General features: G+C 44.3%; 1 protein-coding gene across 8 annotated transcripts in view; it reads left to right on the forward strand.

Moving 5' to 3' along the window:
• The window catches only part of STK32A (serine/threonine kinase 32A), a 139,255-nt gene that overhangs the window by 90,328 nt on the left and 28,633 nt on the right, over window positions 1–20,294 (forward strand). For 7 of the 8 annotated variants that reach the window (XM_008255186.4, XM_051843477.2, XM_008255190.4 and 4 more), the window contains 2 exons: window positions 6,431–6,468; window positions 15,152–15,241. In XM_008255186.4, coding sequence (XP_008253408.1) covers window positions 6,431–6,468; window positions 15,152–15,241 — 128 coding nt within the window. The remainder of the gene's footprint in view (window positions 1–6,430; window positions 6,469–15,151; window positions 15,242–20,294) is intronic. The other variant, XM_051843478.2, reaches the window with a different exon arrangement.

The raw sequence follows: 20,294 nt of genomic DNA on the forward strand, positions 1-20,294 counted from the left end.
AGGGTGGCGCTAAATGCTGAGCTAACAATGGCTGAGAATGAGACGGAGGTGATGTGGTAAAGCTGAAATGGTGGTGCTGCTTCAACTGTGTGTGCAAAAAAGATTCGGAGAGCCGGCACTGTGGCGTAGCAGGTAAAGCCACTGTCTGCAGTGCCAGCATCCCATATGGGCACCAGTTTGCATCCCAGCTGCTCCACTTCCAATCCAGCTCTCTGCTATGGCCTGGGAAAGCAGTTGGAGATGGCCCAAGTCCTTGAACCCCTGCACCCATGTGGTTGACCCGGAAGAAGATCCTGGCTTTGGATCAGTCCAGCTCCAGTGGTTGCAGCCATCTGGGGAGTGAACCAGTGGAGGGAAGATTTCTCTCTGATTCTGCCACTCTGTAACTCTGCCTTTCAAATAAATAAATAAATCTGAAAAAAAAAAAAAGACTCAGGATAGGTGGCAGAGTATCTGAGGTTAAATGACAGGAAGCAGCTAGCCAGGGGAAGAACTGAGGGGGAGGAAAGTGAGATAACAGGCAGAGGGGCAAACAAGGCCAGTGAGGCTGGAACTTGGTATATGACCAGAGGGTGATACGCGGTATAGCTCTGGGTTGGGCAGGACCACAGCACAGACAGGGTATAAAAAGCCAGGGGCAAATGGAATCAGTTTAGTTCATGTGGGTTAGGAGAGCCCACGCTGGTCACTGTGTGGGTAATAGATATCCAGGGGACAAGAAGAGAAGCCCTACACTGAGAGGTGATGATGGTCGCAGTGGTAGACTTACCAGGAGTTGCAGAGATACTGTGTTATGAATTGAGAGAAAGAAGTTATTAAGAATGATCTCAAGATTTTCATGTTTATAATGGGAGAATTTGGGGCCATGTGCTGGCGTGAGGAATTCTGTAATAAGAGGGTTTTTTCTGTTTGTGTGGGGTGAGGGTGTGAATGGATTTCAAAGGTTCTATTTAGGGCGTATTTGTCATGGCTTTCAGAAATGCAGCTGGAAGCTCTAAACATGCAGTTTAACATAAGATACTCCTTGATTCGTGATAGGATCATGTCCCAATATGCCCATCACCAATTGAAAATATCAGAAGTCAAAAATGCTTTCAATACACCTGTCAAACGTCAGTGCTTAGCAACACAGCACAGCATGGAGTCCCTGTGGTTTATCTCCTCCTTGCGTGCCAGGAGCCACCAGAAGCTGCCACTCGCTGCCAGTGCTGACGCCCAGTGTCTCGAAACTGTCCATACTGCCTATTGCACATCACCCCACAACAAGATCAAATTTCAAAGGACAGTTTCTATTGACTGCATATGACTTCTGCACTGTTGCACAGCTGAAATCAGGAGACACAGTCAGCAACTCAGAGTGGGAGGAGAGAGTCACATGTGTGAGGAGTGAAGAAAATGTACAGTGGGCATTGTAGAGGGGCAGGTGCCAAGTGCCATCTGGCACACTGATGCTTATTTATGACAAGAGGATATGAATGAAAATGAAAAAAGTCAGCATTATTATGTCTTTTATTCTAGCGACATTCTGGTTCTTGACTATCAGCAAAAAAAAATTAGGAGAGTTGAATTTAACTAACACAGGAGCTTTATTAAATTGTAACTAAAAGGGATGACAGGAAAACTTCTACAGGGAATGTTCACAGTAGACTAGGAAAGGAAGCTAAGAATATGAGAATTTTGATGTATGAAGAGAAAGTTACAGGCACTAGCACTGTGGTGCAAAAGTTAAGCCACTGCTTGCAATCCTGGTGTCCCAGTTCAAATTCTAGCCACTCCATTTCCAATCCAGCTTCTTGCCAATGTGCCTGGGAAGCAGCAAAATATGGCACAAGTACTTGGGCCCCTACCAGCTATGGGAGAGACCAGGATGGAGTTTCAGGCTCCTGGCTTCAGCCTGGCCTACCTGGAATTGGGATAATAAACCAGTAAGGTAGAAGATCAATGTGTCTGTCTGTCTGTCTCTCTCTCTCTCTCTGCTGCTTTTCCATCTCTGTCACTCTGCCTTTAAAGTAATTAAATAAATAAATCTTTTACAAAAAGAAGAAGTTTCAGGGTCAGGACGTGGCGGACTGAGAGAGGTAGATACGCAGATTGGGAAACTGTACCAGACCGAAGGCCGTTCTGATCAGGGGGAGGTCATGAATTGTAATAACGGCCAGCAGGTAATTGAGGAGCTGGGAATGAGGCAGCCATCAGGGAAAGAGAAATGAAAAGATGACTGAAGGTAAATCAAGGAAATGGGAGGCCAGCACATTCGAGGGAGCATCCACAGACACCGAATTCACCAACAAAGACAAAAAACAAGCGAGGCCAAAATCTGCCGATGACACGGAGGTGTCTGCAGACCAATGGTTACGTACATTTCCAATACCTTCCTGGTCATAGAAAAGCTTTTATGAGATTGCATTTTAAAATGGGACCATTTTTGGACTTGGGAAATGCCTAGATGGTATTCCCAAATATAACAACAACTCTGCCCTTCACAATGTCCTATGGGACTTGGGTTCGGGACAGATGCCTGGATGCAGCCCCAGAGAGCCTTATGCCTTAAGACTGAGATCTACGTCAGAGAATACACGTGGTTCAAAGTTCCCTGGGTGACTCTGAAGGGCATCCTTGCTTAGTTACTAGTAAATTAAATCAGTTATTAGAAAATACCATTCAGAATCAGTCATTTCAAATATTGGTTTACTTAAGATTTAAAAGAGGGGCTGGCACCATGGCACAGCAGGTTAATCCTCTGCCTGCGGCGCCGGCATCCCATATGGGTGCCAGTTCTAGTTCTGGCTGCTCATCCTCCAATCCAGCTCTCTGCCATGGCCTGGGAAACAGTAGAAGATCGCTCAAATGCTTGGGCCCCTGCACCCGCATGGGAGACTGGGAAGAAACATCTGGCTCCTGGCTTCAGATTGGTCTAGCTCCGGCCATTGTGGCCATTTGAGGAGTGACTCAATGGAAGGAAAACCTTTCTCTCTGTCTCTCCCTCTCACTGCCTGTAACTCTACCTCTAAATTAAATAAATATTTTTTAAAAATATTTAAAAGATAAGAAAGCAGTGCTAAAATTCAGAACTAGAAAATCTCAATTAGTTCTAGTAAGAAGTTTAATATAGCATACTATATTTCTTTTCATCTTCTTTCTTTTGCGATAGGAACAATCTTACTATAAAACATTTGCCATGTAGTTACTTAAAAATTACCTTATATTTTGGACAAACTATAGTTATATGCGAAGTGATTATTTTTATCCTGAAAAGTCCACTCAATATCTTTTGCATTTTTCTGAGATCTCACATCCTTTCTCTGAATTTGTAGTGAACCTGACCCTTGACTACTTTGTACCTTTGTGGCATGGTTCCCTATGAGTCTTTCTTGTCCTCTATCCCAAGAGAACTATAGCTGAGCTATTTTTATGTTTCTTACATCCTAGTTCAGTAACTTAACAAAAGTAGAAAAAATATTCAATGTATAAAATGAATATAAGATTGACCATAGAAACAGCACATTAACCTAATTTATACCTCTGACCACTGTATTATTTTTAAGCAGCTTCTGAGAAAAGCAGTACACATAATAATGTGTGGATGCAATAAATAAGAAAAAATGGGGGCCAGCGCTATGGCATAGTAGGCTAAGCCTCGGCCTGTGGTGCCAGCGTCCCATATGGGTGCCAGTTTGTGTACTGACTGCTCCTCCTCCGATCTGGCTCTCTTCTGTGACCTGGGAAAGCAGCAGAAGATGGCTCAACAGCTTGGGCCCTTGCACCCATGTGGGGGACCTGGAAGAAGCTCTTGGCTCCTGGCTTTGGATCAGTCGGCTCCAGCCATTGCAGCCCTTTGGGGAGTGAACCAGTGGATGGAAGACCTTTCTGTCTCCCCCCTCTCTATCTGTAACTTTATTTCCAAAATAAATAAATAAATAGGAAAAATTATACTCAGGTACTTAATAGAAAGCTAATAAAATATCAAACCCACAGAAATTCATTCCTCCCATAAAGTTCTCATTAATCTAAGCCAATATATCTTTTTTCAGAAATATTTATTTTAAAGGCAGAGTTACAGAGAGGCAGAGAGGCAGAAAGGGAGAGAGAGGTCTTCCATCTGCTGGTTCACTCCCCAGATGGCCTCAACAACCAGAGCTGCACCGATCCGAAGCCAGGAGCCAGGAAATTCCTCCTGGTCTCCCATGCGGGTGCAGGGGCGCAAGCACTTAAGCCAGCCATTCCTTTACTGCTTTCCCAGGCCACAGCAGAGAGCTGGATCGGAAGTGGAGTAGCTGGGTCTTGAACTGGCATTCATGTGGGATGCCGGCACTGCAGGTGGCGGCTTTACCTGCTACGCCACAGCGCCAACCCGGGCCAATAAACCTTTATACTGATCCTGCCACAAGCAAAGTTGCTTCCTTCCTAGGCAGGTTCCTCTGGGTGTCTTACATGACAGACAGGCACTGATGGTTATAGGATTCAGATCCGAGAGGTGGAACGAGCCCAGCTCCCAGTTTATGTCTGGCTTCAATCTTGAGGGAGGATTTGATGGTGTGCAATTGCACTCCGTTGTATACTGTTAGGGTCAGCCTTCTGGCGTGCATTAGAAACTCTCCAGGTGTCATTTAGTCCTTCATTTTCGGCTACCATGGGCCATCATTATGTATGATACAATATGACATTAACCAAGACACCATCCCTGATAGCAAGGAGCTTATGATCTAGTTGAAGAACAAAAAGTATAAATGGGATAAATATGCTGGAAGAAGTATCCCATGAAGTCAGCCCAGAGCTGGAAAACCAGGCATCTGTGGCTTCTGAATTAAGGTCAAGGATGGCTTTGTGCTGCCTGGGTGCAGTGGTGAGAGGGCCCTGGTTCAGACGCATGACCAGTAGGTGCAGAGATGAGCAGGTGAGGGGACCCAGGGGGCATTAGGGAGACCCCACGTGCTCCATGTGCCTGGAGCACCGGGGGCAGACTGTGAACGGGCCTTTAGCCATGTGAGTGACTTTGACTTCATAATGCGATCCGCCAGAGGGTCTGGGGTGAGGTCTGCAGCACAGCAGTGTTTAGCCACAGAAACATGCAATTTGGAAGCCCGTAGGGTATGTTTAAGCAAATTATACCCTGCACTAGAGAAAAATTTGCCACAGATACTGATGATTGCTCTGTGAATCCATAATTTTAACAACTTCACATACTAAATGAGAAAATCTGAAATTCATAAGATAAGCCATGTACCTATCTGTTGGATATAGCATCCACTTAGTTCTGTTTGCAGGTAAGGGACCCGTTTCTCAGTATTTTCAAGAAAACAGGATGCTGACAGTCTTGATTCATCCAAGAGTCAGGTCACTTTATCCTGGCAGCGTAAAAGCCACTTGACCAGGATGAAAATTGTATTCACAAAACCTGTTTCAGAACTTCTTCCCTAGTGGCTTCGGTGGAGTTAGTCTGAAGAGCTTTAATGGTACGTTGGGGAGTGGCAGTGATCATCTTAAGAGTCGAGAGCTGGGGGCTGCTGCACACTGGACTGCTCTTCTCTGACTGAAGGGTACCACGGACGCTTGCATTCATTTCATGAGCGCGTGGAAGACCGCTGGCCACTGCTCACTCCCATCCAGCTAACCCCACGGCTGGGAGAGAGCAGATCCGCTTCTCTAGGAAGCTTTTCATTCTTGGTTAAATTTTCAAGTATTTTAAAATAAAAATTGTATATATTGAAGGTGTACACTACGATGTTTGGTATACATATACTTAATGATAACGATGCTGTTAAGCAAATGAGTCTATTCATCTTCTCACACAGTTACCTGCATTTCTTTGTGTTGGGAGCAACTGAAATTTACTCTTAGTAAATTTCCAGGGTGTGTTAGAGTGTTATTAGCTGTAGTCACCACCATAAGCATCAGTGCATGGAAGACTGGCCCTTTAAGGAACCCCACAAAAAGAATAATTCAGTAGCTAGAGACAATTACAACATCATGCTCAAACTCTAATCTCTGAAAGTGTAAAATGCAACCATATTATGGACTGTATTGTCCTCATTTTATAAGTTCACATTACCTATGTCATTCTGCAGTTATACAGGAAAATGGTGATTAACACCACTAATGCTATTTTATTTTTAATATAAGTACCACAGTTTATCAATGCTTTAACCAATGCTTAAATGCTTAGAAACAATATGCTTTATACATTGTGAGTCTGAGTTTTTGTTTTTTTAATGAGACACCAGGTTCAGAATCCAGTTCTTCCCTTTACTAACTCCGTGGCCTCAAGCCTCAGTGTTCTGATCTAGAATTTGGGGATATTAATAGTAAATTTCTCAGACTCACTGATAGAGCTGAAGAAGGCACCAGGACATTGTTTCTACCGTTAGCATTCTTGAGCATTTCTGCCCTTACCTGTTTGATCAGGAGCAACTTTTCATTTTTTCCCCCCTAGGGATATGAAGCCTGACAATATTTTACTTGATGAACACGGTAAGTAAATGTTTTGTTTGCAATCAACTAAATGGCATGCATGTACCAGTTGATTATCTCTAGCAAAAGGAGTACTGTGGATGGAAAAGGTGATTTGCCTGATTTGTTTGGGTTATATGTGGAGACTGTTTTATGGGTACAAAGGGCAATACTGGGGGACATTACAGCTGTGGTGTAGTACAGTTCCCCCTTCAACACTGAGTTTACCGAATGACACTCGTTCTGTCTCCATTTTCCTCCAGTACTACTTTTCCTCAAGGAAACCATCTGTTTTTTGGTGCTGGCTTGCCTTAATATTCTAGCCTTCCATAATATCTTATAATGCATAATCGTGTCCATTTCTATGAAGTCAAAGCAGGCCTCCACCTCAGAATCTGGTGGCATATCCATCGATTTAGTGACATTAATGTGCCCTCATTGCATTTGTTTTTATGCTTTCCTTCTTACAAAGGCAAATTGCTTTTATGTTTGTAGGATATCAAATTTCCTGTTCAAAATTTTTAATAAAAAATCAGTAAGTTTAAAGAACAGTATTAGGTATATAAAATGTAGATACATGGCACCTGAATGGGAAAATGATGCTGGCACATAACAGTAACTGTGACAGCAATCAGTGAATTGCTGAAGTTCAAGATTCACTAAGAGATGCTCTCTGGAACAAGCGTTTGCCAACAGTACATAACTGTGGATAATGCCCTCCTCATATTCACTTTCATATACGTGTGGATTTATTGCTACTGCATCAGGGATGACATGCAGAGTACACAGACTTCATGTTATAAATGTTCTGGTTGGGGCCGGCGCTGTGGCGAAGCAGGTTAACAACCCTGGCCTGCAGTGCTGGCATCCATATGGGCACCGGTTTGAGTCCTGGCTGCTCCACTTCTGATCCAGCACTCTGCTATGGCCTGGGAAAGCAGTAGAAGATGGCCCAAGTGCTTGGGCCCCTGCACCCATGTGGGAGACCCAGAAGAAGCTCCTGGCTCCTGGCTTTGGATGCGTGCAGCTTCAGCCATTGCGGCCAATTGGGGAGTGAACCATTGGATGGAAGACCTCTCTCTCTCTCTCTCTGCCTCTCCTCTCTGTGTAACTCTGCCTTTCAAATAAATAAATAAATAAATCTTTTAAAAAAAAAAAAAGTGTCCTGGTGACCCCAGGACCCGTGTTATATATTTACAGAGCTGCTAGATGAGAGGAGCCTCAATTTACCAAGCTCCATACTCACTCGGCTTTTGCAAACAGGGCTTGCACGCGGAACTGGGGAACCACAGCTCCACTACCACCCAGTGCTCATGATTTATTTACCTGGTTGAGTTTTAGACCTGACTTGGCAGACCCCACCTCTGCTTAGAAACACTTTCTTGTATGACCTCTAATCTCAAACCTCAGGGTCATTATTTATTTATAGACTGTCTGAATGGATTTTTTCCACTTGCTTTCAGCGCCTTATTTCTTTCTTACCTTTACTGCTTCTGACATTCAGGAACAGATTCTCTGGGTCTCAGCAACGCAAGCGTGCTGACACTAAGCACGAAGAGGGTTTTCGTGAAAACACTCTCCCTGCCTCAGATGGAAGCAAGACCCTCTCTCAGCCTGGCTTAGATCAACTCTGTGCAGCTTCATTGTCACAGAGAGGATCTTTGCCCTCCAGGGACCACCTTTCTGCATCACAGAAAAAAGAGTGCTCTTGGGCCAGCCCTGTGGCGTAGCAGGTTAAGCCACTGCTTGCAGTGCCAACATCCCATACAGGCTCTGGTTCAAGTCCCAGTTGCTCCACTTCCGATCCATCTCCCTGCTCATGTTCCTGGGAAAGCATCGGAAGATGGTCCCCACGGGAGACCTGGATAAAGTTCCTGGCTCCTGGCTTTGACCAGGCCCAGCCCTTCCATTGCAGCCAATTGGGGAATGAATCAGCAGATGGAAGATTTCTCTCTCTGCCTCTCCCCTCTCTCTCTGTAACTCTGCCTTTCAAATACATAAACTTACCTTTAAAAAAAAAAAAAAAAACACTCCCTCCCCTACCACAGCTTCTGACACACATGGCCGACCAAGCAGACCCAGGTTGGGGTCCAGTACTCACTTGCTCTTCAGCTGGCTGCTGTTGTGTGTACCTGTGGCTCCACCATCGCCGAGGCCGTGAACAGAGACACATCCCTAGAAAGCAAATCATTTCCAGGGTTATCTTCATTTAGAAGACAGTGTTTTGATCTTGAGTCTGAGACGTGGCTTCCTCTCACTTCTACCGTGAGGGTATCTTGTTCTCCTCTGTTCAGCTTCTGCCCCATTGTCACAAGCTTGGCAACTTGGCAAGTATAGATTAGGGAAAAGGGGAAGAAGTCAACTGATCTGCAACCACTCTTAGGGCTTACCCTCGTGAAAGAGTAATTGTGTTATAGGATGGTTAAGGGTGTGCACTCTGAAGTCAGAGTTCTTGAACGCAAAACCCGATTCACTCACTCCTTTGCTGAGAGTTTTGATAAACCACCTGAACTTTCCCTGTATCTTAGTTTCTTCAGGAACAAAAAAGTTCTGACTTCTTAGAGTTACTGTAAAGACTGACAGAATACTTAGAAGGTGCTTGATGTGATGTGGGTCACAAAGAAGCACTCAGCAGAAGTCAAGTGTGAGTATGATTCCTATGAGATAGTGATTTTTCCTGTTGGGAAGGAAGCTTGGACTATTTCTTTTTTTTTAAAAAAAAGATTTATTTATTTTATTTGAAAGTCAAAGTTACACACACACACACACACAGAGAGAGAGAGAGAGAGAGAGAGAGGTCTTCCATCCAATGGTTCACTCCCCAATTGGCCTCAACGGCTGGAGCTCGCTGATCGGAAACCAGGAGCCAGGAGATTCCTCCAGGTCTCCCACGTGGGTGCAGGGTCCTGACAACTTGGGTCATCTTCCACTGCTATCCCAGGCCATAGCAGAGAGCTGGATTGGAAGTAGAGCAGCCGGGTTGCCAATGCTTCAGGCCAGGGTGTTAACCTGCTGAGCCACAGCACTGGCCCCCCTTGGACTATTTCATCTTGTTTCATTGGCTTTAATCTAAGCTAGCACATATCCTATATGTATCAAATCTCTACCATATAGAGTTTGCAAAAGCTGGGCACCTTCCTGTCTTTCTCAAATAATTATTTTCATTCCAGAAGCAATATTCCAAAAATTCTTTGTGCTTATTGGATCATATGTTTAAACAATTCCATTTAATCCTTAATCTTCAAGCTACTCTACTTTCAATGGTCCATTCTGCTTTCCTTCATGAAGGCAAGAGGCTACAGTTGATGGCATTTTATTCATGGTGGGGCTGGAATTCTGTTGCTTAGGAAGTGTGAGACATCATCCTAAGTTACCTTGGGGACAATCCATTCTATACCCAATATCTCGTTTTATAATTACAATGTGCCTGTTACTGTCAGATTTTTTGGTTTGAACACTGAGTTGAAAGGATAATTTTGGGCACTAGCGTGTGGCATAGCGGGTTAAGCCTCTACCAGCAATGCCAGCATCCTATATGAGTGCCTGTTTGAGACCCAGCTGCTCTACTTCTGATCTAGCTCCTTACTATACCTGAGAAATCAGTAGAAAATGGCCCAAGTGCTTGAATCCCTGCCACTCAGGTGGAAGAGCAGAATTTTTGGGCTCCTGGCTTCGGCCTGGCCTAACCCTGGCTGTTACAGCTATTTGGGGATTGAACCAGTGGATGGAAGATCTCTCTCTTTCTTCTCTGCAGCTCTGCCTTTCAAATAAAAAATAAAAGTATTTTTTTTAAAAAAGGATAACTTTCTGTAACTCAACTTGATGATCACTGCTGTTAAAAGAAAAATTCATTGGGAAGTATTATTTATGGGGATATAAGCAAACAAAAATATAATTCAGAGCCATTCTCTAAACATTATTGAAGGGATCCTTTTCTTTCTGTAGAAAATATGTTAAATTCTTTATTTTCTGTTTGGTCAGATTCTGAAAAACTAGGACTCTCAGACATTGCTCAGGAACATATTAGCCACTGTTAGGTGAATGCATTGCCTTTTTTTTTTTTTTTTCTTTTTGACAGGCAGAGTTAGAGAGAGAGAGAGACAGAGACAGACAGACAGAAAGGTCTTCCTTCCGTTGGTTCACCCCCCCAAAGGGCCACTACAGCCTGCACGCTGCGCGGATCCAAAGCCAGGAGCCAGGTGCTTCCTCCTGGTCTCCCATGGGGTGCAGGGCCCAAGCACTTGGGCCATCCTCCACTGCACTCCTGGGCCACAGCAGAGAGCTGGACTGGAAAAGGAGCAACCGGGACAGAATCTGGTGCCCACATGGGATGCTGGCGCCGCAGACAGAGGATTAGCCAAGTGAGCCAGGGCGCCGGCCTATGTGAATGCATTTCTGATGCCTGCCTTCCCCGCTCTTGTGAGACCCAGCTGAGCCACAAGACAATGGCTGCCCTTTGGAGTGTCTGGTGCTGTGCCTTCCCACGTGGAGCACTAACGTGAAGCCCCCATTCGTCTTCTCCACTCATATTTAGGATGTTTCAACTCTGATGGCCCTCTGGTCTGGGCATTTTTGCAGCTGTGCAGAGTAATCACCTATCTCACATGCCTTTCTACTCCTGTTAGTCCAAAAGAGCTGCATGTCACGCCACATATATTTTAATCCAACACTGTTCAGTAAAAGGGCGGAACGTACTCTCATTGATTCATATTGCTCACATTCATCTGAAAAGATTGACAATTAAAGGAATTGATTTTAAAACAGAGAATCTTGCCATGCTGTGAATATTTCTTATATGTAGGAATCTGACATAAAAAATGTTTTTAATTTAGAGCATACCTGTTACAGTTCTCCCCAGATGTCTCATTCTCTAGTTCAGAGCCAACATAGCGCTAGGTCTTGATGGCTCATAACCGACTGTCCTGACAGATGCTTTCATATCCCACCAATTTAAGTGCCCCATCCAATTCTATCAATTCCAGAGTGTCTGACATTCTTGTGTTTTCCTTAAATTATTCAGGAAATAAATGCTACATCCAGAGGAACAATAATGCCTGCGTGGCATATCCGAGGAAATGATAATTGTGGCGTTATCTATCATTTAGATTTCTTAATATCGTTCCTAGACACAAGGAGCAGAGGCAGAGACTCAGTCTGGAGGGGACGGAAGAGCAGAACATGCTACCCTAACAGCTCCCCTTGCAGAGTCCCCAAAGCCAGGTGCACGCCATCTTGTTAATAGAACAGGTATATATTGGAATCTGTACTGTAGTCCCAGGTAAGGTTTACTGTGACTCAGGCGGTGCCTAGGGACTTGCATGTGTAACAAGCATCCCATGCTCTGTAACGACTTGCAGGAAAGGGGCAGTTTTAAAGGTTGGGGTAGTGGCAGCCACCTGGCTGTGGGGCTCCGGAGGGCAGTGTGGCTGTGCTAGTGTTGCACACTCAACAGAGGCACAGGCAGAAAGAGTATAAATAATGACAATAAAGACAGCTGAATTCAATGACTTCGTAAGACGACTTCTATTGGTAATGTGATCCTGTTTCAGGTGGGAGGGAAACGGAAAGGTGAAAGCCCTCTCCTACTGGGCTCAATCAGAAAGGTCTGAGCCTCCCACCTGTAAAACCTCATCGGAGGCAGTGAAGCTCAGCTGGGGTGGTTGTGCCTGACGGCTGGTCTCTGCAAGCGGCATTTGGCAATGTCTGGAGACATAGTCCTCAGGATTCCTGACAGGTCTGGGAGGTGCTGCTGGCGACTAGTGGGAAGAGGGCCCCGGGAGACTGCTGAACATCCAACAACACACAGGACTGCTCTCATGGCAAAGAATGCTTAGGGCTAAGTTCCCAGCAGTGCTGACATCAGAAAACTGTCCTAAGGCCCCCTCAGAGCCCACACTCCCAGAAAGTTCTGATTCCCAAGGCTTCCCTGTGGCTTTGAGTTAACCAGAGGCAGAACCGTCTCCCATGCCCCAGCCCTCAGGTTCATTCTCATAGCGCAGAGGGGAGCACGGCGGACAGCTCACCGTGGTGAGCAGAAAGCCAAGTAGGGCAGCGTTGGGGCCCGGATTGAGACTTCATGCCAGTGTCCGTGGCCACGCGGGCTACTGCGTTCAGTGTTTAGCTCCAGAGCACCAGGCTAGGGCTTCTAGGAACCGCACCCCCCACCCCCGCCCCCGGGCCACGCCCAACCTTTACTGAGCATCCCCGCTGGAGGAGAAGAACTGAAGCAACACGAAAGGAGCTGTGGTTGTTTCAGGTTAGTCAGTTCTTTGGGTTCATGATATTAACACGCAACCGCTTTAGGAGCTTCAAGACCTACCGCATTCTCGATCCTCACCCCAACTCTGCTGGTTCTGAGCCGTGATTGTACCAGCAAACCACTCGCCCGTAAAATACAGAACTACCTCACTGCGTTGAAGGAAACTTTGTGCACCAATATTTCTGAAAACCAAATTAAATCACATAAGTGTAAATAATATTGAAAAGATAAATATTCAAATTCTCTCAACGGAATTCAGCAAACACATCGTAAGTACTCACTAGAGCAGCGGCCGTCTGTCTGCTAAGCTGGGCTTCCTTCAAACGACTGATCTCCAACTTTTCTCTACTGAGTACCTTTTCAGAATCGCCTGGAGGGCCTGTTTAAACGCAGGGAACCCGTGCTTGGAGGGTCTCATTCCAAAAGGTGGGGGCAGGGCCAAGAATCTGCATGTTTAATAAGTTTCCAGGTTAAACTGATGATGCTGATTTGGACACCACACTTTAGAAACCAAGTGGTTCCATTTTATTTTTTTATTTGTTTATTTGAAAATCAGAGTTACAGAAGGAGAAGGAGGGACAGAGAGAGAGAGAGAAATCTTGCATCCTCTGGTTCACTCTCCAAATGGCCACAACAGCCAGGGCTGGGCCAGGCCGAAGCCAGGAGCCTCCTTCTGGTCTGCCACGTGGATACAGGGGACCAAGCACTTGGGCCATCCTCTGCTGCTTTCCCAGGGAGCTGGATTGGAAGCGAAGCAGCTGGGACATGAACTGGTGCACATACGGGACGCTGGCATCACAGGTGGCGGCTTAACCCACTATGCAACAACCAAGCAGTTGTAAAACATCCTCCACCTTCCACTTGCACTGAGCTAAGGAAACCTATGCAGGTTGGAGAGTCACGTGCCTGGCTGCCCATCTGCAACACCTGTAGAGTTGGCTGTTTTCAATACCGGTGCCCGGCTCCCCTACCAGTCCTGCTGAATTGGAGTCCCAGGAGAACGAAGCCTAGGCATGTTTGTGTATATTTTGCAAAAGTACACTGGATTCTGATGACGACAGATATCAACAATTTCCTGCCAGAATCTAAGTCTCCTATAATCATCATTTCATTTAATTTTCCCAGTAACTTTATGGGAAGACTACTGTGATGGTTCCAACTGTCCAGAGGAGATAAGTGACTTTATCAAGGTAACAGCACATCTAGATTATGCTAGAACCTGGACATGAAGCCACCGTACCTGATTCCTGAGAACAAGCTGTTAACCACAAGGTCCCCAGGCTTACCTGTCTTGGATCAAACCATGCACGCCACTGGCCCAATGCTTTGGATAAAATTAAACTGTGGCAGGAAAGGCAGTGCGATGCGTCTTTGGCAGGAGGCTGGATGCTCACAGGGAGCAAACAGTGACATTTTCTGTGGGGCATGAGGGCTGTGCACCCTGGAAGAATTAGATTACATCTGCAATTACAGCCGTCTCTTTCAGAACCACAGACTCCGGGCCATGGAAGTGCCAGGACCCTCAGGTCTCCTGGATGTCCACGGCTGTCTTACCAGGAGCTCACATGGCAGGCTTTGCCAGCTGAGCTGCAGGTCCTGCCCTTTTCTTCCTTCTAGCTGTAAATGAAAGGACCCTTACGGCACTGCGTAGGAAGTGCCAGCACCACCGAGACTGCCATGAGTGTCGGAGCCAAGGCAGACGCGGGACATCAGCCAGTCTACGCGTTGCTTATTTCAGCCTGGGAAAGGGACTTACAGCTACTATGTGCTGGATGCTGAGGTCCAGGAAGAATCCAGGTTTCCTGGCTCTCAGTCTCAAGTGCTCTTCAGATAATCCCTTTAAACAGTTGGCTTTTCCCTTGTCTTTCCCTTGACAGTTATTTTGTTGGGGGTCGTTGGGGACAATCTGAACTAGTAGAGGAAAAATAGTAATGATATTTCAGAAAAACGAGAAGAAAAGCAAATCTCTCTTGGAAAAGAAATAAATATGAGTCCATACTCTTGCCAGATTTGTAGTAATAGTGTTTGCCCCTTCAAAAGAGATCCCAGAGATATGCTTGGAAATTCGATACTTTCACTAGTTCCTGACCATCTCCTTCATAATCCTTACAGGCTGAACCAACTAAAAATGTTGCCAACTGACAAAAACTGCCTAAGTCGAATAACTAGAGCATAAACTCTTAAATTAAAACTTTCTGAGGCTGAACTACAAATTTACAATCAGAGACTAATCGTTTCCTATCCGGTGTTTTGGCTGCTGGAGTGTTGCTGGTTTAAGATCGTATTACCCTTGGCGACGTAAATAATTAAGCGTTTATTGCCTGTATTGACTGCAGCCAGCACGCAGGAACAGGCCAAGCTTCCAGATGCTTTCAATCAGAAGCAGGGCCGTGCCACTGGGTCGAACGGGACTTCATGTTCTCTGTGCTCCTTCTCTCTCCCCAGGACATGTGCACATCACAGATTTCAACATTGCTGCGATGCTGCCCAAGGAGATGCGGATCACCACCATGGCCGGCACCAAGCCTTACATGGGTATGGGCCTCACAGGGAGCCGTATTTACTAAGAGCAAAAGTTTGGTTTTTCATTCCTGGAGATGCCATTTAGCAGACATCAGATTATCAGCCAGAACTAACAGGTCCCTCCGGGACGTGACCAGGGGAGCTTCTGATTCCATCATCTGAGATGAACTGTACGATTCTCTTTTTGCAAGCTCCCATTTGATCTTAAGTTAGGAAGGCTACTAATCACATTTTGAAAACACCATTTCATGAGTTGATTCAGACAGTGTGCACCCACTTCCTAATAAGAAAATATTGCCGAATTCCATAAGTAATTACTGTCTGTCTTCTGGGCACTGTTTTAGGCGCTAGTGACCAGGGAGCTACCTGGGTCTGTAGCGCATGAATCCTACATGCTGGTGAGAGGAGGCAAAAACAGAATCAAATAGAGAGGGAAGAAACAGTAACAAGAACCAAAATATTACTTCACTCATTATTTACATATTATGTTATTATATAGGACATAGGGTTTGCAACATGCCTTGCTAGTTATAATTTTAGTTTTAGCACCGCAACAATTTTATGGGTTCTTAATTTTAAAGACACAGAAATCCTGCTTGAGGAAGGGAAAATGACTTTGCTTATAATGAGATGAGGAACTGGGATCTGCCCTGAAGATTCAGAATTTACTAAGGGGTAATTAAAATGGTAGGCTTAGGTGCAAATTTGCCAGCTAAGTCTCGTGTTTAATTGTGTTAACAATTCAATTACAAATTCTAACTTTAGTTGTTGGAACAATCATTTCTATATAAATTTATTGGAAAAGTAATTTCTGTATAGCTTTATATATGCTACTTATTTATACTACTTACATACATATACAACATGCAATACTTGTATACCATTTAAAACTTGTTTGAGAGGCAGAGAGAGGGAGAAAGAATCCACTGGTTCATTCCTCAAACGCTGGGGCTGGACCTGCCCAAAACCAGCAGGTAGAAACTCAGTTCAGGTCTCCCATGTAGATGGCAGAGACCCAGTTACCTAAATCATCATCCATTGCCTCCCAACCTGTGCATTAGCAGGAAGCTGGAATGAGGAACAGAGTCAGGACTTGAACACAGACACTCTGGTATGGGATGAAGGTGACTTTACCAGTAGGCCAAATGCCTGATGCATTTATATGGACATTTTAACAACACTAGTGGGAACTTCTATCCACTCCTGAAAATATAAAGGGAGATCTGTCGCCCTTTATGGAGCTTACCATATTCAGAAAGAGGGACTTCTTCCCTTCTCCCTACTGGTCCTAGGCAGGTCAGGCAGATCGCAAGATAAATATCTCTAAATTGTTGGGTGGCTGCAAGAAGAGGTGCCTCGCATCCCATTCTGGGTTAGATGTCTGTCCTGTTAGATGTGTGGTCCCCGAGCCAGCACAGCCTGGTTGGCCATGGCTGGATAAAGAGTCTGAGGATAAGTCTTGCTGGGGGTCATAGCAGGAGACAAGGTGTGCAGTGAGTGCAAGTGTTTGTACGAGAGGTGGACTAAGTAAAGGATGTGGCCTGACTCCCCAAAGCTCCTCCAGTGCCCAGCCTGGAAGGGAAGGGGGCTCCAGATAGCATAGCTAACTGGGTGACACCAGCAGTCTCAATAGAGCCCAACATTACCGGAATCTGAGGGGAGCGCCTCGGCATTGGTGGGTTCAAAGCTCTTCAGGTAATGCTACTGTGCAGCCAGGATCAACAGCTCTGCCACAGACTATGGGTGACGTCAGCTATTTGCAACAACTAAAGAGAGACCTCCCTGATACAGGGGCAGTGCATTGGCGTTGGGATTCTTCTGCCTCTGCTTTCTCCTGTCTGTGTCCTAAAACAAGCAGTGCTTCAGGGGAAAAGGGAGGAGGAAGTGGCAGAATCCAGCCCTGTGGGATGAAGGGAGCAACTTTGAATCAGAATTTTAAAGTGTGTTTTAACAAGCAGTAGGTATTCAAATGTATCGGGCAACAGACAGAGCTATTATTAGGTGAGCCGCCTATCCAGTAGAAAAAAGAGAGGTTAGGTACTGCACAGTTTGCCAGATGATGGAAGTATGAAAATTACTCATGTGTCTACCCCAGTAGGTTAAAAGGCTTAAAGTGGGTGGCACCACTCTTTAAACTGGTGGGATTAAGCCAGGGGGAATGAATTGCAGTGGCTGGATATGATCAGAGAAATTCATAGGCAAAATATTTGAACTCGGAATCAAGGACAAGAGCAATGCCACTTTCTTTTAATATTTCATTCTCTTCCCCCACGCAATAGAGAAGGAGAGAAAGAGAGAGAGAGAGAGAGAGCGAGCCCCCTCCATGCAGGACCACCTCACTTTCCAGAAGAAAGAAATCTATAGGAAAAAATGAGACTTATTTTATATGATATTTGCACAACTGGCAAATTTCATGATTTCCAATTACCAGTGGGGGGAATAAATCCCTTTTGTCACTTCTGAAATAACAGACACATATAATTCAGCTTGTTTTCTTCCTAAAACCCGTGGTGCTCAAATGATGAAAAGGAGCAACCCAGCCTGCTGCCCTGATGAGTTTATTCCCCAGGTTTCCTGGGCTTCCATATTAAGGGCTATTTTCTTGGAGCCAAGTCAGAAAATGTGCATCTGGGCTTCCAGGGCTGGTTTCCATGGTGAGAGGAGTGAAGGGAGGCCACCTTTCTTTCCTCTCCCTGGTGATTTTAAGTACAATATCTGTATAATTTAATTTTTTTTCAAAATTGACGTTTCTGGTCTTTTCACAAGATAGAGCTAGGAAATTGGAAACTAGGCAAGATTCTATGCAGCTCCAACATTCATAATTAACAATTACTACTATGTATTGAAATCTTTTTGTGGAATAGACAATGTGTTAAATGTTTTACATTCATTTATTTTTCTCAACAGCCCTGTGAAACAGACAATACTTATCACCCTTTTACAACGAGGAAGCTTACAATTTGTCCAAGATCACATGGCAAATAACAGAAAAAAGCTTAGAGTTAAACCAAATTCTGTTGACTTCAGAAATCGAGGTTCGGACAGAAAGATAGAGAATCATTTCATTTTAGAGGCTCTTAGATGCCTCTAAGTCAATTCAGTTACGTCAGCATGTTGTTTTACTCTGAAATAAGTGTCTGGACTTCACTGCTCATCTCTCTATCCAGAAGCTCTCTGTGCCTTTGGTTTCTAGCTAGAAGTCTTTCCAAGAGGAACTGTATGTGGAACTCGGCTTTCTCTTTTAAAGAATTATGTTGCTTAATAATCGAGTAAAACCATTTTATAGTGCTCCTGTAGGATACTCCTTAACAATTAACCATAAAAAACTCTAAAAAGAGAAAACTGAATGAAGATTAGAGGACTATACAACATTCACTAATCTGAGGTACTGAGCTTACTACAAAACCCTTTCCCTACTATTTGAAATGTGTTCATAATAAACCAAATATCTTTACCCACCAACATCTGTATTCTGTGGCTTTTAAGTCTTAATTATTGCAGCTTTATAATGTAGGCCAATACAACGTGATGCAAATCTCATTTTTTTTTAAAAAATTATTATTGGACAAGAATCATTTTTGTCAAGTCCCTTTATTTTTTTATACTTACAATTTGTTTTAGGACCTTTTCCTGTCTCCTAACCAAAATCCAAAGTCTGGGATTTTAGAAATCTGAGAACCAGTACCTACTAAAGCTACTAAAATGTGATCAAAGTCATTAGTAATCAAGAGAATGCCAGTTTGAACCACAATGAAGTCCTATTACACACTGGCCAGATAAGCAGACATCAAAGGATCAGTCAATAGCAAATGTGGATAAGGATGTTGGGCCAAAGGAACCCCAATGCATTGTTGGTCATGGTGTGACTTGGCACAAACACCTAGGTAAACAGTTGGGCATTCCTTAGTATGTGTGAATATACACTCTCCCTTGCCAGTAGATCATCTGCCCCAACTACACATGTTCTAAACATGTGTCCTAAATATGCAAGTGCTTCCGAGAGTCCCCCGTGCTCAGGAATGTGCATGAGCCCACTGTTCATAACCCCTGAGTTGTAAATAACCTCACGGCTGCCCACAATGAGAGGCAGGTGAGCTCCAGGATATCCAAACAGCATTGCAAGTGAACAGGCAGAAACTACCCACATCAACTCGGATAACTCTTGTACGTCTATTGTTGAGTGAGGTAAGACACCAAAGAATCCGGGAACTTGGATTTAATTTAGCCAAATTTAATAGAACATGAAAAAACAGGATTCTTCCTGTTTGTGTTTCCTTTATTACAAAGCACTGACAACAGAGAAACAAACAGGTTGGAGGCTGAGTGGTCCCTCAGCCTGTTCATCCGCAGTCCCTGGGAGCTGTACTACCTATAAAATAAGCAAAAACAAAGCTACTCTTATACATGCATAGAAAGAGAGTAAATCTATTGAGAAAACATAAAATTTGAGACAGTAAATTCTGGTAGTGTGAGCAGAGCAACATTCAACTTCTCACCCTACTCAAGGGTTATGCAAACATTTACTGAAAATGAATTGTTCAACTTTCCTTTTAGGCTTTATTTATTTTTCTGGATGTCGATATAGAAATTTTTAAAAATAATCAAACAAGGTACTAGTCAGTTTTTTTGGGGAAGGAAACTTGGTCTCTTTCTACCTCTTTTTGTAACTTCTCAGGAACAGGTCCTCTTCTAGCCTCAGTTTCTTTCTCTTCTAGTTTTTCACTATTTAAGGCCTTGAAGAATTACTCACTTTTTATATTTTTGTGTGTTGTCATGGTGTTTTGTCTTAAGGTTCGACCAATATTTTTCTGTGCATAGCAGACTATGAATATTTGTTCAGTGAATGAATGCGCATTCAAATGTCTTTATTCTTGAAAACAGGACAAGAGGGGCAAAAAGAATACTCTATTAAGTTGGAGAAAAAATACTCCAACTCCAAAGATGATCCAATATGACAGAATACGTGCAGGTTTTGCTAATGTTTATTTTGTTTGGCAGTTTCTTGGCACCGACAGTGATTATCCTTACAAATCCTCTGCAGCTTCTCTAAGTGAGATATCTGTCA

This window comes from Oryctolagus cuniculus, chromosome 6 (genome assembly GCF_964237555.1).
Source record: "Oryctolagus cuniculus chromosome 6, mOryCun1.1, whole genome shotgun sequence".
In the NCBI taxonomy this organism is placed as follows: Eukaryota; Metazoa; Chordata; class Mammalia; order Lagomorpha; family Leporidae; genus Oryctolagus; species Oryctolagus cuniculus.